At 44.8% G+C, this 15,495-nt stretch overlaps 2 protein-coding genes across 2 annotated transcripts in view; both read right to left on the bottom strand.

Moving 5' to 3' along the window:
* kcnq3 (potassium voltage-gated channel, KQT-like subfamily, member 3) overlaps positions 1-15,495 on the bottom strand; it is a 120,728-nt gene that overhangs the window by 45,754 nt on the left and 59,479 nt on the right. The window contains exons 3-5 of the mRNA XM_071362581.1: positions 2,740-2,830; positions 2,417-2,543; positions 648-820 (exon numbers count right to left, since the gene is read on the bottom strand). Of these exons, the coding sequence (XP_071218682.1) occupies positions 648-820; positions 2,417-2,543; positions 2,740-2,830 (391 nt within the window). The remainder of the gene's footprint in view (positions 1-647; positions 821-2,416; positions 2,544-2,739; positions 2,831-15,495) is intronic.
* On the bottom strand, positions 4,434-7,615 carry LOC139551156 (uncharacterized). The gene is made up of 3 exons (XM_071362582.1): positions 6,981-7,615; positions 5,903-6,055; positions 4,434-5,697 (listed from the first exon to the last, which is right to left on the bottom strand). The coding sequence occupies exons 1-3, from the start codon at positions 7,522-7,524 to the stop codon at positions 4,586-4,588; spliced, it is 1,809 nt and encodes a 602-aa protein (XP_071218683.1). The 5' UTR covers positions 7,525-7,615; the 3' UTR covers positions 4,434-4,585.

The following is a 15,495-nucleotide window of genomic DNA, read 5'->3' as shown; positions in this document are numbered from 1 at the left end:
TAGTAGATTGACATAGTTTAGTGATTTCGCTGTTCGTTACTCGTCTTGTTGGCTGAGGAAAAGTACACGTGGACAGTTATTGGACTTGCACGTTCTGTTATTATCAATTACCATATTCTAAATATGATTTCTGTCATTCTGAGCACCGTGGGTGGATGCCCTAACCAGGTTACACACCCAATGTATATGGGTCTGGTATATAAAAACGCTGCCTGTCAAATATCCGGCGCCACATTTTCCTAAAGGAAACCCTGCTCTGTGGGAGTAGATGGAGTAAGTGTTTATGGACACCATACCTTACTGTGGGAGTAGATGGAGTAAGTGTTTATGGACACCATACCTTACCATGGGAGTAGATGGAGTAAGTGTTTATGGACACCATACCTTACAGTGGGAGTAGATGGAGTATGTGTTTATGGACACCATACCTTACTGTGGGAGTAATGGAGTAAGTGTTTATGGACACCATACCTTACTGTGTGCGTAGATGGTGTAAGTGTTTATGGACACCATACCTTACTGTGTGCGTAGATGGTGTAAGTGTTTATGGACACCATACCTTACTGTGTGCGTCGATGGAGTAAGTGTTAATGGACACCATACCTTGCTGTGTGCGTAGATGGAGTAAGTGTTTATGGACACCATACCTTGCTGTGTGCGTAGATGGCGGAGCCCAGTAGTTTCCAGGTGCCTCCACGGCGGTCCATGCGGAGCATGCGCAGAATCTGCAGGAAGCGCAGACTGCGCAGGGACGTGGCAAGCACGTTGCCTTGGTTACGCACTACAACCACCGGAACTGAGGCAATCAGCACAAAAATATCTACCAGAGAGAAAATGAAAAGACAAAACATCCAAAATTAGATTAAATTCATAAACCAATTGTCAATTTGTATAACACAGGGACGGTTTCCCAGACACAGATTAAGCCTAGTGGAGAATCTCCATTGAACATGCTTTTTAGTCTAGAACGCTTAATCTGTGTCTGGGAAACCAGCCCATAGTTGTATATTTAACTGATAAGTCTACGATATAAAGAATTCTGTGTGAGAGGATGATTGTGTTCTGAAAAGTTCTGGGTCGTATTCATTAGGGTTCATTAGGGAAACCAGCCCGTAGATGTATATTTAGCTGATAAGTCTACAATATCACATAGATATAAAGAATGCTGTGTGAGTGGATGATTGTGTTTTGAAAAGTCATGGGTCATGTTCATTAGGGCACGCAACAGCAGAAAATGTTGTAAAACCTTTGCATTTGAGCATTGGTTATTGGACAAGTCCAGGTAGTCCCAGCCAGGTAGTCCCTGTTGCAGTCCATTTTTCTTCCCTTTGGTGCCTAATGAACACAACTCTGGATGAGGTGCCGACAGGTTGCTCTGGGTTAGTCCTTATTTGACAGGGAATATACGTATTTACTATTTGAAGACGTGGCTGTGTAGTAGTATATTTTAGTAATTAGCTAAAGGGCTTACTGCACTATACGTTGGGTTCAGTCTTGTACAATTATGACCAAATAAAAATCTTGATATCAAACCTGGCCAGATTGTACAATTTGCTTGTCAACTTCAGCAGTGTATTTGATCTGCGTATGTGCCTCCCTCTAATCTTACAGTATATGCGAGTAAAGTGAGTTTGTCAAAACTGAAAGCAGCCATCTTAGAAACCGTTTTCAAATCCAAACTTTATACGTCCGAACTTGGCTTATTCGCTGTGGTAGAACGTTTATTGATTGGCGATTTTGTGCATGTATCTAAATCCCATCAGGTAGCCTGATTTCAGATGTGTCACGTAAACGAGATTATTAGGGAAATTGTTATTTTTGCAAGGCATGTAAATGTTGAAATCAAACTATTATGTTCATCTGACTGTGCATACTCAGTGCCAGCCGTGTTCCTACTGGTCAGTCACAGGGATCGGTTCGTAACACCAGCCACACTACATGATAATGGCTCAATATTTCTGACACTGCCAGAACTTTGTCGGAGCCTACAACTGCACGTAGTGGTGCTTAATTGGCGGACCTAAACCCTGTCACACTGAACGAGCCAAGATATCTGACAATCGTTCACGGCCTAAGAATTTGCCCACGAGGATTTTTTTTGTCTGTGACGGCAAAATCGTAGCATAAGACGGCTAGAATTGTACAGTCCATGCGGGCCTTAAGGGATTTTGTAACAGTATTTTAAATTTTTGAGTATATAGGCATTTTGTACTTAACATTTTCAGATATGGCCCTGACTAATAATGAATAATAAATAATAGTAGTAAATAGTCATTATAATTACGTGCACTGCAAATAATCAAAGACTAAAAATGAAACATGCTAAATCTGTTTCTTTAGCTGAAGAGACTTCTGCGTTCCTAATATGGCTGTGTACTGGTAAAACCAAAAGTATTCTGTACTTCCTCCATCTTACCTAAAATACATAATGGCTTGCGGGCGAATTTGAGCCGCCCCCTCCATCCTTTGTATCTGGAGCAACAGCCTGCCGACCATATTCTCAACCCAAACTCTGTTCCGAAGACAAATATGGTGGATGTTTCCTGAGAAAGTCAAACAAGACAAATAGAATACCTTCAGTAAAGATTTCACATCAAATGTTGCTATTATTATGCATTAAATTCATTAGTACATATTGTTGCAATTGGACCCAATATTAATATGTGATGTATTTATGATGTATGTATTTCAATATTGAACTTTTGTGCATTTATTTACAAGATAAATCTTCAAACTTACCAATATAACAAGCCAATGGCCGGAGGCCTTTTCGTGTTCTTTGAAAGTTGTTAGTATGGCCAATATCAAACATCCCAGCACAATCAAAAATCTGCAAAGACAGAAAACTAGAACAGTTCACAATAGCTTCAGGAGATTGTATGGCCAGCAATTTGACACCAAAGGTAGCCCATATGCTGTAATAACAAAGTATGCTTCATTAGTGAATAGAATTGTATTTTTTTTTAACAATAATTGTCTACAGTGAACTCAATTTGAGACTGTATTTCATCCGACCTTTTTGCCATTTTGTAATCACAAAGCCATGCCACTAGGGGGACTTAAGTACTTTCTAATGTGTGGGTTTATAGAAATCTCTGCTTTATATATCCCCTAAATAAACAAAATTCATAGAGTGGAGAGGTTCCTGGAACCTCAAAAACACCACATTTGACAAGAAAATGTTTTAAACAATTGTAAACAGACTTAGCATCTCATTAACTGACTGTCGTCTTTAGAGAACTGGAGCACATGTTCAAATGATATACACAACTGAGGTTCACACAGAAGATACTCATCAACATTCCCTTACAAACATTTGTAGATATTAATTAGTCGGTCCTGTAGGTATGCTGACATGAAACCGGATTGGTCCATTTCACTTCTCTCTCTTTTTTTGTTGAAATCGTAAAGTGAAACAATACAATTCAGTTTGGATCTAACCTCTCACTGATGGCTCAGTGAGGGGTTAGAAGTTGTCACTCCCGGATGCCTGCTAACAGGATATGGTCTATAGAGTACAGGACATGTGCCAAACAGAGCCATCAATCAGGTAAGTGTCTGAGCCCCTAATGGCACCCTATTGCCTATGTAGTGCACTACTTTTGGCCAGGGCTCCCACAAGCAAATAGGGTGCCATTTGGGACGCAGACACTGTGTACAGTTCTAGCTACCTACAGTCAGGAAGTGTTGCTACGGTAGCCCCCAGTGTTTCTCTATCAATTACCAGGGGAACCAATTCAGGCGGTGCACATTCAAGCCCAGCACTAAAACACCTGTTTCAACTGATCAACTGGTTCTAGCCCAGTACTAACAAGCCCAGCACTAAAACACCTGTTTCAACTGATCAACTGGTTCTAGCCCAGTACTAACAAGCCCAGTACAAACACACCAGTTACAACTGATCAACTGGTTCTAGCCCAGTACTAACAAGCCCAGTACGAACACACCAGTTACAACTGATCAACTGGTTCTAGCCCAGTACTAACAAGCCCAGTACGAACACACCTGTTACAACTGATCAACTAGTTCTAGCCCAGTACTAACAAGCCCAGTACGAACACACCTGTTACAACTGATCAACTGGTTCTAGCCCAGAACTAACAAGCCCAGTACGAACACACCAGTTACAACTGATCAACTGGTTCTAGCCCAGAACTAACAAGCCCAGTACAAACACACCTGATCAACTAGTTCTAGCCCAGTACTAACAAGCCCGGTACTAACAAGCCCAGTACGAACACACCTGTTACAACTGATCAACTGGTTCTAGCCCAGAACTAACAAGCCCAGTACGAACACACCAGTTACAACTGATCAACTGGTTCTAGCCCAGTACTAACAAGCCCAGTACGAACACACCTGTTACAACTGATCAACTGGTTCTAGCCCAGAACTAACAAGCCCAGTACGAACACACCTGTTACATTTACATTACATTTACATTTAAGTCATTTAGCAGACGCTCTTATCCAGAGCGACTTACAAATTGGTGCATTCACCTTATGATATCCAGTGGAACAACCACTTTACAATAGTGCATCTAACTCTTTTAAGGGGGGGGGGGGGTTAGAAGGATTACTTTATCCTATCCTAGGTATTCCTTAAAGAGGTGGGGTTTCAGGTGTCTCCGGAAGGTGGTGATTGACTCCGCTGACCTGGCGTCGTGAGGGAGTTTGTTCCACCATTGGGGTGCCAGAGCAGCGAACAGTTTTGACTGGGCTGAGCGGGAACTGTACTTCCTCAGAGGTAGGGAGGCGAGCAGGCCAGAGGTGGATGAACGCAGTGCCCTTGTTTGGGTGTAGGGCCTGATCAGAGCCTGAAGGTACGGAGGTGCCGTTCCCCTCACAGCTCCGTAGGCAAGCACCATGGTCTTGTAGCGGATGCGAGCTTCAACTGGAAGCCAGTGGAGAGAGCGGAGGAGCGGGGTGACGTGAGAGAACTTGGGAAAGTTGAACACCAGACGGGCTGCGGCGTTCTGGATGAGTTGTAGGGGTTTAATGGCACAGGCAGGGAGCCCAGCCAACAGCGAGTTGCAGTAATCCAGACGGGAGATGACAAGTGCCTGGATTAGGACCTGCGCCGCTTCCTGCGTGAGGCAGGGTCGTACTCTGCGAATGTTGTAGAGCATGAACCTACAGGAACGGGTCACCGCCTTGATGTTAGTTGAGAACGACAGGGTGTTGTCCAGGATCACGCCAAGGTTCTTAGCACTCTGGGAGGAGGACACAATGGAGTTGTCAACCGTGATGGCGAGATCATGGAACGGGCAGTCCTTCCCCGGGAGGAAGAGCAGCTCCGTCTTGCCGAGGTTCAGCTTGAGGTGGTGATCCGTCATCCACACTGATATGTCTGCCAGACATGCAGAGATGCGATTCACCACCTGGTTATCAGAGGGGGGAAAGGAGAAGATTAATTGTGTGTCGTCTGCATAGCAATGATAGGAGAGACCATGTGAGGATATGACAGAGCCAAGTGACTTGGTGTATAGCGAGAATAGGAGAGGGCCTAGAACAGAGCCCTGGGGGACACCAGTGGTGAGAGCACGTGGTGCGGAGACAGATTCTCGCCACGCCACCTGGTAGGAGCGACCTGTCAGGTAGGACGCAATCCAAGCGTGGGCCGCGCCGGAGATGCCCAGCTCGGAGAGGGTGGAGAGGAGGATCTGATGGTTCACAGTATCAAAGGCAGCCGATAGGTCTAGAAGGATGAGAGCAGAGGAGAGAGAGTTAGCTTTAGCAGTGCGGAGCGCCTCCGTGACACAGAGAAGAGCAGTCTCAGTTGAATGACTAGTCTTGAAACCTGACTGATTTGGATCAAGAAGGTCATTCTGAGAGAGATAGCAGGAGAGCTGGCCAAGGACGGCACGTTCAAGAGTTTTGGAGAGAAAAGAAAGAAGGGATACTGGTCTGTAGTTGTTGACATCGGAGGGATCGAGTGTAGGTTTTTTCAGAAGGGGTGCAACTCTCGCTCTCTTGAAGACGGAAGGGACGTAGCCAGCGGTCAAGGATGAGTTGATGAGCGAGGTGAGGTAAGGGAGAAGGTCTCCGGAAATGGTCTGGAGAAGAGAGGAGGGGATAGGGTCAAGCGGGCAGGTTGTTGGGCGGCCGGCCGTCACAAGACGCGAGATTTCATCTGGAGAGAGAGGGGAGAAAGAGGTCAAAGCACAGGGTAGGGCAGTGTGAGCAGAACCAGCGGTGTCGTTTGACTTAGCAAACGAGGATCGGATGTCGTCGACCTTCTTTTCAAAATGGTTGACGAAGTCATCAGCAGAGAGGGAGGAGGGGGAGGAGGGGGAGGAGGATTCAGGAGGGAGGAGAAGGTGGCAAAGAGCTTCCTAGGGTTAGAGGCAGATGCTTGGAATTTAGAGTGGTAGAAATTGGCTTTAGCAGCAGAGACAGAAGAGGAGAATGTAGAGAGGAGGGAGTGAAAGGATGCCAGGTCCGCAGGGAAGCGAGTTTTCCTCCATTTCCGCTCGGCTGCCCGGAGCCCTGTTCTGTGAGCTCGCAATGAGTCGTCGAGCCACGGAGCAGGAGGGGAGGACCGAGCCGGCCTGGAGGATAGGGGACATAGAGAGTCAAAGGATGCAGAAAGGGAGGAGAGGAGGGTTGAGGAGGCAGAATCAGGAGATAGGTTGGAGAAGGTTTGAGCAGAGGGAAGAGATGATAGGATGGAAGAGGAGAGAGTAGCGGGGGAGAGAGAGCGAAGGTTGGGACGGCGCGATACCATCCGAGTAGGGGCAGTGTGGGAAGTGTTGGATGAGAGCGAGAGGGAAAAGGATACAAGGTAGTGGTCGGAGACTTGGAGGGGAGTTGCAATGAGATTAATGGAAGAACAGCATCTAGTAAAGATGAGGTCAAGCGTATTGCCTGCCTTGTGAGTAGGGGGGGAAGGTGAGAGGGTGAGGTCAAAAGAGGAGAGGAGTGGAAAGAAGGAGGCAGAGAGGAATGAGTCAAAGGTAGACGTGGGGAGGTTAAAGTCACCCAGAACTGTGAGAGGTGAGCCATCCTCAGGAAAGGAACTTATCAGGGCGTCAAGCTCATTGATGAACTCTCCAAGGGAACCTGGAGGGCGATAAATGATAAGGATGTTAAGCTTGAAAGGGCTGGTAACTGTGACAGCATGGAATTCAAAGGAGGCGATAGACAGATGGGTCAGGGGAGAAAGAGAGAATGTCCACTTGGGAGAGATGAGGATCCCAGTGCCACCACCCCGCTGACCAGAAGCTCTCGGGGTGTGCGAGAACACGTGGGCAGACGAGGAGAGAGCAGTAGGAGTAGCAGTGTTATCAGTGGTAATCCATGTTTCCGTCAGTGCCAAGAAGTCGAGGGACTGGAGGGAAGCATAGGCTGAGATGAACTCTGCCTTGTTGGCCGCAGATCGGCAGTTCCAGAGGCTGCCTGAGACCTGGAACTCCACGTGGGTCGTGCGCGCTGGGACCACCAGGTTAGAGTAGCAGCGGCCACGCGGTGTGAAGCGTTTGTATGGTCTGTGCAGAGAGGAGAGAACAGGGATAGACAGACACATAGTTGACAGGCTACAGAAGAGGCTACGCTAATGCAAAGGAGATTGGAATGACAAGTGGACTACACGTCTCGAATGTTCAGAAAGTTAAGCTTACGTTGCAAAAAATCTTATTGACTAAAATGATATAGTACTGCTGGCTGGTGAAATAGGCTAGCTAGCAGTGGCTGCGTTGTTGACTTTGTTTGAAAGTGTAGCTGGTTAGGTAACCTCTAACTGGCTAGGTAACCTCGACAATTACTCTAGACTACACAATTATCTTGGATACAAAGACGGCTATGTAGCCAGCTAAGATCAAACAAATCAAACTGTTGTACTGTAATGAAATGAAATGTAATACTACCTGTAATACTACCTGTGGAGCAAAGCGGAATGCAACTACTCGCTCCAAACCAAACCGGAAGTGCGTATCGTAGAGGGAGAGGCAATAGAAGTGTTGTTTCTTGTATTATTGTCTTTTGTGTCTTTAGAGGACTGCTTCACCTTAATGTCCCCTTTCCCTTTTCTTCTGTCCTTATTTTGTCCCACTTTGTCCCTTCTTTGTCCCTTCTTCTCTTCTGCCAACTAGACACTCCTTGTTAGCTAGCTAGCTTCTTTCAGGAATGTCCCTAGCAACTGCCTAGCAACAGGTAAACAACTTAGCTAGCTAAGAAAACGGTATAATTTTATGAAAAATTGTTACTTTTTCAAAAGCCTTTCTTCTTTGTTTGCTGCTTGTTTGGTCTCCTATTCAGTTTGCAGTTTTCTTTTGATTTTTTTCGATGTACTTTACTCTAAAAAAACATTTAAATTTCAATATTTGTAGGAGCTCATCTTTTCAGCTGCTGCTGCTTAATTCGGAACTCCTTACAACTGATCAACTAGTTCTAGCCCAGTACTAACAAGCCCAGTACGAACACACCTGTTACAACTGATCAACTAGTTCTAGCCCAGTACTAACAAGCCCAGTACAAACACACCTCATCAACTAGTTCTAGCCCAGTACTAACAAGCCCGGTACTAACAAGCCCAGTACAAACACACCTGTTTCAACTAGTTCTAGCCCAGTACTAACAAGCCCAGTACAAACACACCTGATCAACTAGTTCTAGCCCAGTACTAACAAGCCCAGTACAAACACACCTGATCAACTAGTTCTAGCCCAGTACTAACAAGCCCGGTACTAACAAGCCCAGTACGAACACACCAGTTACAACTGATCAACTGGTTCTAGCCCAGTACTAACAAGCCCAGTACGAACACACCTGTTACAACTGATCAACTAGTTCTAGCCCAGAACTAACAAGCCCAGTACAAACACACCTGATCAACTAGTTCTAGCCCAGTACTAACAAGCCCGGTACTAACAAGCCCAGTACGAACACACCAGTTACAACTGATCAACTGGTTCTAGCCCAGTACTAACAAGCCCAGTACGAACACACCTGTTACAACTGATCAACTGGTTCTAGCCCAGAACTAACAAGCCCAGTACGAACACACCAGTTACAACTGATCAACTGGTTCTAGCCCAGTACTAACAAGCCCAGTACGAACACACCTGTTACAACTGATCAACTGGTTCTAGCCCAGAACTAACAAGCCCAGTACGAACACACCTGTTACAACTGATCAACTAGTTCTAGCCCAGTACTAACAAGCCCAGTACGAACACACCTGTTACAACTGATCAACTAGTTCTAGCCCAGTACTAACAAGCCCAGTACAAACACACCTGATCAACTAGTTCTAGCCCAGTACTAACAAGCCCGGTACTAACAAGCCCAGTACAAACACACCTGTTTCAACTAGTTCTAGCCCAGTACTAACAAGCCCAGTACAAACACACCTGATCAACTAGTTCTAGCCCAGTACTAACAAGCCCAGTACAAACACACCTGATCAACTAGTTCTAGCCCAGTACTAACAAGCCCGGTACTAACAAGCCCAGTACAAACACACCTGTTTCAACTAGTTCTAGCCCAGTACTAACAAGCCCAGTACAAACACACCTGATCAACTAGTTCTAGCCCAGTACTAACAAGCCCAGTACTAACAAGCCCAGTACAAACACACCTGTTTCAACTAGTTCTAGCCCAGTACTAACAAGCCCAGTACAAACACACCTGATCAACTAGTTCTAGCCCAGTACTAACAAGCCCAGTACTAACAAGCCCAGTACAAACACACCTGTTTCAACTAGTTCTAGCCCAGTACTAACAAGCCCGGTACTAACAAGCCCAGTACAAACACACCTGATTCAACTAGTTCTAGCCCAGTACTAACAAGCCCAGTACAAACACACCTGATCAACTAGTTCTAGCCCAGTACTAACAAGCCCAGTACAAACACACCTGTTTCAACTAGTTATAGCCCAGTACTAACACACCTGTTTCAACTAATCAACTAGTTCTAGCCCAGTACTAACACACCCGTTTCAACTGATCAACTAGTTCTAGCCCAGTACTAACACACCCGTTTCAACTGATCAACTAGTTCTAGCCCAGTACTAACACACCCGTTTCAACTGATCAACTAGTTCTAGCCCAGTACTAACACACCTGTTTCAACTGATCAACTAGTTCTAGCCCAGTACTAACACACCTGTTTCAACTGATCAACTAGTTCTAACAAGCCCAGTACTAACACACCTGTTACAACTGATCGAGTTCTAGCCCAGTACTAACACACCTCGATTCAACTAAATTAATAATCACCAAACCCAAGGTTAGTTAAATCAGTTGTGAGATAGTGCTGGGGAGGGGCCAGCTGAGTATAAGCCTGTATCATCTGCATATAAATGGATGAGAGAGCTTCCTACTGCCTGAGCTATGTTGTTGATGTAAATTGAGACGAGCGCGTGGCCTAGGATCGAGCCTTGGGGTACACCCTTGGTGACAGGCAGTGCCTAAGACAGCCGATGTTCTGACTTTATACACTGCACTCTTCGAGAAAAGTAGTTAGCAAACCAGGCCAAAGACTCCTCAGAGACACCAATACTCCTTAGCCGGCCCACAAGACTGCCCTATCCCATCTGGACAAGAGGAATACCTATGTAAGAATACTGTTCATTGACTATAGCTCAGCATTCAACACCATAGTTACCTCCAAGCTCATCATTAAGCTAGAGGCCCTGGGTCTCAACCCCACCCTGTGCAATTGGGTCCTGGACTTCCTGGCGGGCCTCCGCCAGGTGATGAAGGTAGGAAACAAAATCTCCACTTCGCTGATCCTCAACACTGGGGCCCCACAAGGGTGCATGCTAAGTCCCCACCTGTACTCCCATGACTGCGTGGCCATGTACACCTCTAACTCCATCATCAAGTTTGCAGACGACAACAGTAGTAGGCTTGATTACCAACAACGAAGAGACAGCCTACAGGGAGGAGTTGAGGGCACTCGGAGTGTGGTGTCAGGTTGGCAAAACAAAGGAGATGATCATGGACTTCAGGAAACAGCAGAGGGAGCACTCCCCTATCCACATCGACAGTGGAGAAGGATGAAAGTTTTAAAGTTTCTCGGCGTACACATCACGGACAAACTGAAATGGTCCAGCCACACAGACAGTGTGGTGAAGGCGGCGCAACAGCGCCTCTTCAACCTCAGGAGGCTGAAGAAATTTGGCTTGTCATCTAAAACTTTTACAGATGCACAATCGAGAGCATCCTGTTGGGCATCCTGTGCAGTCTGCACAATGCATCACCGGGGGCAAATTACCCGGGACACCTACAGCACCCGATGTCACAGGAAGGCCAAAAAGATCATCAAGGACAACAACCACCCAAGCCACTGCCTGTTCACCCCGCTACCATCCAAAAGGCGAGGTCAGTACAGGTGCATCAAAGCTGGGACCGAGAGACTGAAAAACAGCTTCTATCTCAAGGCCATCAGACTGTTAAACATCCATCATTAACATTCAAGTCTGCCTACATACAGACTTGAAATCATTGGCCACTTTAATAAATGGTTCACTAGTCACGTTAATAATGTTTACATATCTTGCATTACTCATCTCATTTGCATCTACTGTATTTTATACCATTTCGCCTATGCTGCTCTGTCATTGCTCATCCATATACTTATATGTATATATTCGTATTCCATTCCTTTACTTAGACTTGTGTGTATTAGGTAGTTGTTGTGGAATTGTTAGATATTGCTGCACTGTCGGAACTAGAAGCACAAGCATTTCGCTACATCCGCAATAACATCAGCTAACCACGTGTATGTGACCAATACAATTTCATTTGATTTGACAAGCCAGGGCAGACGGTGAACAGATTGCCAGGTGGAATCCAAGCAGCAGGCAACGGCAGTAGGTCTCACACCCTAAATGACCTAACGTAAAGTCCACTTGCGTGACAGAAGACTGAGTCAATCACGGCGCAACGCTCCATATTTTCTGCTGGCTTTCCCCACCACCACAGAAAGCACTGAGCTAGACTTAAACACCTGCATTTTGGAGCTGCCTCACACAAGAAACCAAAAAAAGAGACCATGTTTGTATGCGGCTTTATTAATTCAATGATATATATTCATTTGACATTGTTTGCAAACTGATATGTGACACGTATTAATTGCAAAATAACATGCAAGCCCACCTGCCCTAAATGACAGGTCGCCATTGTGCAGAACATGGAACATCTGAAAGGACTGGATAGATATGAGCAATATAACAATAGCTCATCCAAGACTATTTTAGGTTGTTTATTTATATGTAGTGTACTGTACTGGCAAGAACCAGCATGACGGCTCCCTTCCTGGCATGAGACAGAAGTAAAAACATTTTTTTTCACTTATTCTTATTATATTCCGCCTTCTGCACTAGAATTTCCTAGACGGCTCTGAGTCATGTGTGACCTTAGTTCACCAGACTATACTCATTTTAATTTAATTCACTGTGCAGTTAACAAGCTGTAAAATGGCTGTGATATCATCCTTGTTTCAGCTATTGCTTTACTGCAAAGCATATTTTCTCTTTCACTTAACTCAGTCATTTAATTTAAGATAACAATGCAACAAAATGGTACATGTAAATGGGAGTTGTTGGGAGAGTAAGACTTGATAATGTACAGTACCCGTCAAAAGTTTGGACACACCTAATGATTCAAGTGTTTTTCATTATTTTTACTGTTTTCTACATTGTAGAATAATATTGAAGACATCAATATTAAGAAATAACACATATGGAATCATGTAGTAACCAAAAAAGTGTTAAACAAATCAAAATATATTTTTGATTATTCAAAGTAGCCATCCCTTGAAGACACCTTTGCACACTCTTGGCATTCTCTCAACCAGCTTCACCTGGAATGCTTTTCCAACAGTCTTGAAGGAGTTCCCGCATATGCTGAGCACTTGTTGGCTGCTTTTCCTTCAACTCATCCCAAACCATCTCAATTGGGTTGAGGTTGGGTGATTGTGGGGGCCAGGTCATATGATGCAGCAATCCGTCACTCTCCTTATTGGTCAAATTGACCTTACACTACCTGGAGGTGTGTTGGGTCATTGTCCCGTTGAAAAACAAATGATAGTCTCACTAAGCACAAACCAGATGGGATGGCATATCGCTGTGGTAGCCATGCTGGTTAAGTGTGTCTTGAATTCTAAATCAATCAATCACCAGCAAATAACGCCCACACCATCACACCTCCTCCTCCATGCTTCAGGGTGGGAAACACACATGCAGAGATTCCCGTTCACCTATTCTGCATCTCACAAAGAATCAGTGGTTGAAGTCCATTGCTCGTGTTTCTTGGCCCAAGCAAGTCTCTTCTTCTTATTGGTGTCCTTTAGTAGTGGTTTCTTTGCAGGAATTCAATCATGAAGGCCTGAATCACAAAGTCTCCTCTGAACAAATCAAATCAAACTTTGTCACATGCGCCAAGAACAACTAGTGCAGACCTTACCGTGAAATGCTTACTGACAAGCCCTTAATAACCTCTTGAAGCTAGGGGCCATATTTTTTTATTTTTTTTTTAAATAACGTTCCCAAGGTAAACTGACTATTTCTCAGGTCCAGATCGTAGAATATGCATATAATTTACAGATTAGGATAGAAAACACTCCAAAGTTTCCAAAACTGTCAAAATATTGTCTGTGAGTATAACAAAACTGATTCTGCAGGCGAAAACCTGAGAAAATCTAACCCGGAAGTGTTTAAAAAAAAAAAATTAATTTATTTTTTATTTATTTTTTTAAATCTGTGTTTCCTGGCCCGTCTTTCTTCCATTTAAAGGGGTATCAACCAGATTCCTTTTCCAATGGCTTTCTCAGGCTGTGACCAGGCTTTAGACATAGTTTCAGGCTTTTATTTTGAAAAATTAGCGAGATTCTTCAAAACTAGTCAGGTGTCCTCTAATTAGTTCCTGCGTGCGAGAGGGGTAGCTCTCCATTTTCTTTTTCTCTCTTATTGAATAGGTTACGGTCGAAATATTATCGATTATGTTTGTTAAAAACAACCTGAGGAAAACATTTGACATGTTTCTACGAACATTACGATACTTTTTGGAATTTTCGGCGAACGGAACGAGGCTTTGGTTTTCTGAACATAACGCGCAACCCAAATGGCATTTTTTTGTTATAAAAGTAATATCTATCGAACAAAAATAACATTTGTTGTGTAACTGGGGGTCTCGTGAGTGCAAATATCCGAAGATTATCAAAGGTAAGCGATTAATTTGATTGCTTTTCTGACTTTCGTGATCATGCTAATTTGGGGCTAGCTGTTGTAGCATTGATTGATACACTCACAAAAGCTTGGATTGCTTTCGCTGCAAAGCATATTTTCAAAATCTGACACGATAGGTGGATTAACAACAAGCTAAACTGTGTTTTGGTATATTTCACTTGTGATTGCATGATTATAAATACTTTTAGTAATATTTTAGTTTAGGAAAATGATCCCGCTAAAGGGATCCGTAGCGCAGAGAAGTTAACCAACAGTGCAGTTCATGAACAATTAAGAAAATATTTACCAAATAAACTACAGTAAAAAAATATAAAAAGTAACAATAAAATAACAATAACGAGGTTTTATGCAGGGGGTACCGACACCGAGTCAGTGTGTGGAGGTACAGGTTAGTTGAGGTAATTCAGTCTTATGGCTTGGGGGTAGAAGCTGTTGAGGAGCCTTTTGGTCCTAGACTTGGCGCTCCGGTACTGGTTGCCGTGCGGTAGCAGACAAAAACTGTCTATGACTTGGGTGACTGGAGTCTCTGATGATTTTATGGGCTTTCAGCTGACACCGCCTATTATATATGTCCTAGATGGCAGGAAGCTTGGCCCCAGTACGCACTACCCTCTGTAGTGCCTTACGGTCAGATGCCGAACAGTTTCCATACCAGGCGGTAATGCAACCGGTCAGGATGATCTCGATGGTGCAGCTGTAGAACTTTTTGAGGATCTGGGGACCCATGCCAAATCCTTTCAGTCTCCTGAGGGAGAAAAGGTTTTGTTGTGCCCTCTTTACGACTGTCTTGGTGTGTTTGGACCATGATAGTTCCTTGGTGATGTGGACACCAACGAACTTGAAACTCTCGACCTGCTCCACAACAGCCCTGCCGATGTTAAGGGGGGCCTGTTTGGCCCGCCTTTTCCTGTAGTCCACGATCAGCTCATCTCCTTCAGCACCACACTGCCAGTTCTCTGACCTCCTCCCTATAGGCTGTCTCATCGTTGTCGGTGAGCAGGCCTACCACTGTTGTGTCGTCAGCAAACGTAATGATGGTGTTGGAGTCGTGTTTGCCCAACCAGTCGTGGGTGAACAGGGAGTACAGGAGGGGACTAAGTTCACACCCCTGAGGGGCACCAGTGCTAAGGATCAAGATGGCAGGTGTGTTGTTGCCTACTCTTACCACCTGGGGGCGGCCCGTCAGGAAGTCCAAGATCCATTTGCAGAAGGAGGTGTTTAGTCCCAGGGTCCTTAGCTTCGTGGGCACTACGGTGTTCAACGCTGAGCTGTAGTCAATGAATAGCATTCTCACATAGGTGTTC

This window comes from Salvelinus alpinus, chromosome 23, assembly GCF_045679555.1.
Source record: "Salvelinus alpinus chromosome 23, SLU_Salpinus.1, whole genome shotgun sequence".
Taxonomy (NCBI): domain Eukaryota; kingdom Metazoa; phylum Chordata; class Actinopteri; order Salmoniformes; family Salmonidae; genus Salvelinus; species Salvelinus alpinus.
Note: the sequence above shows the minus strand (reverse complement) of the source record. Positions and strands in the feature narration are given on the sequence as shown.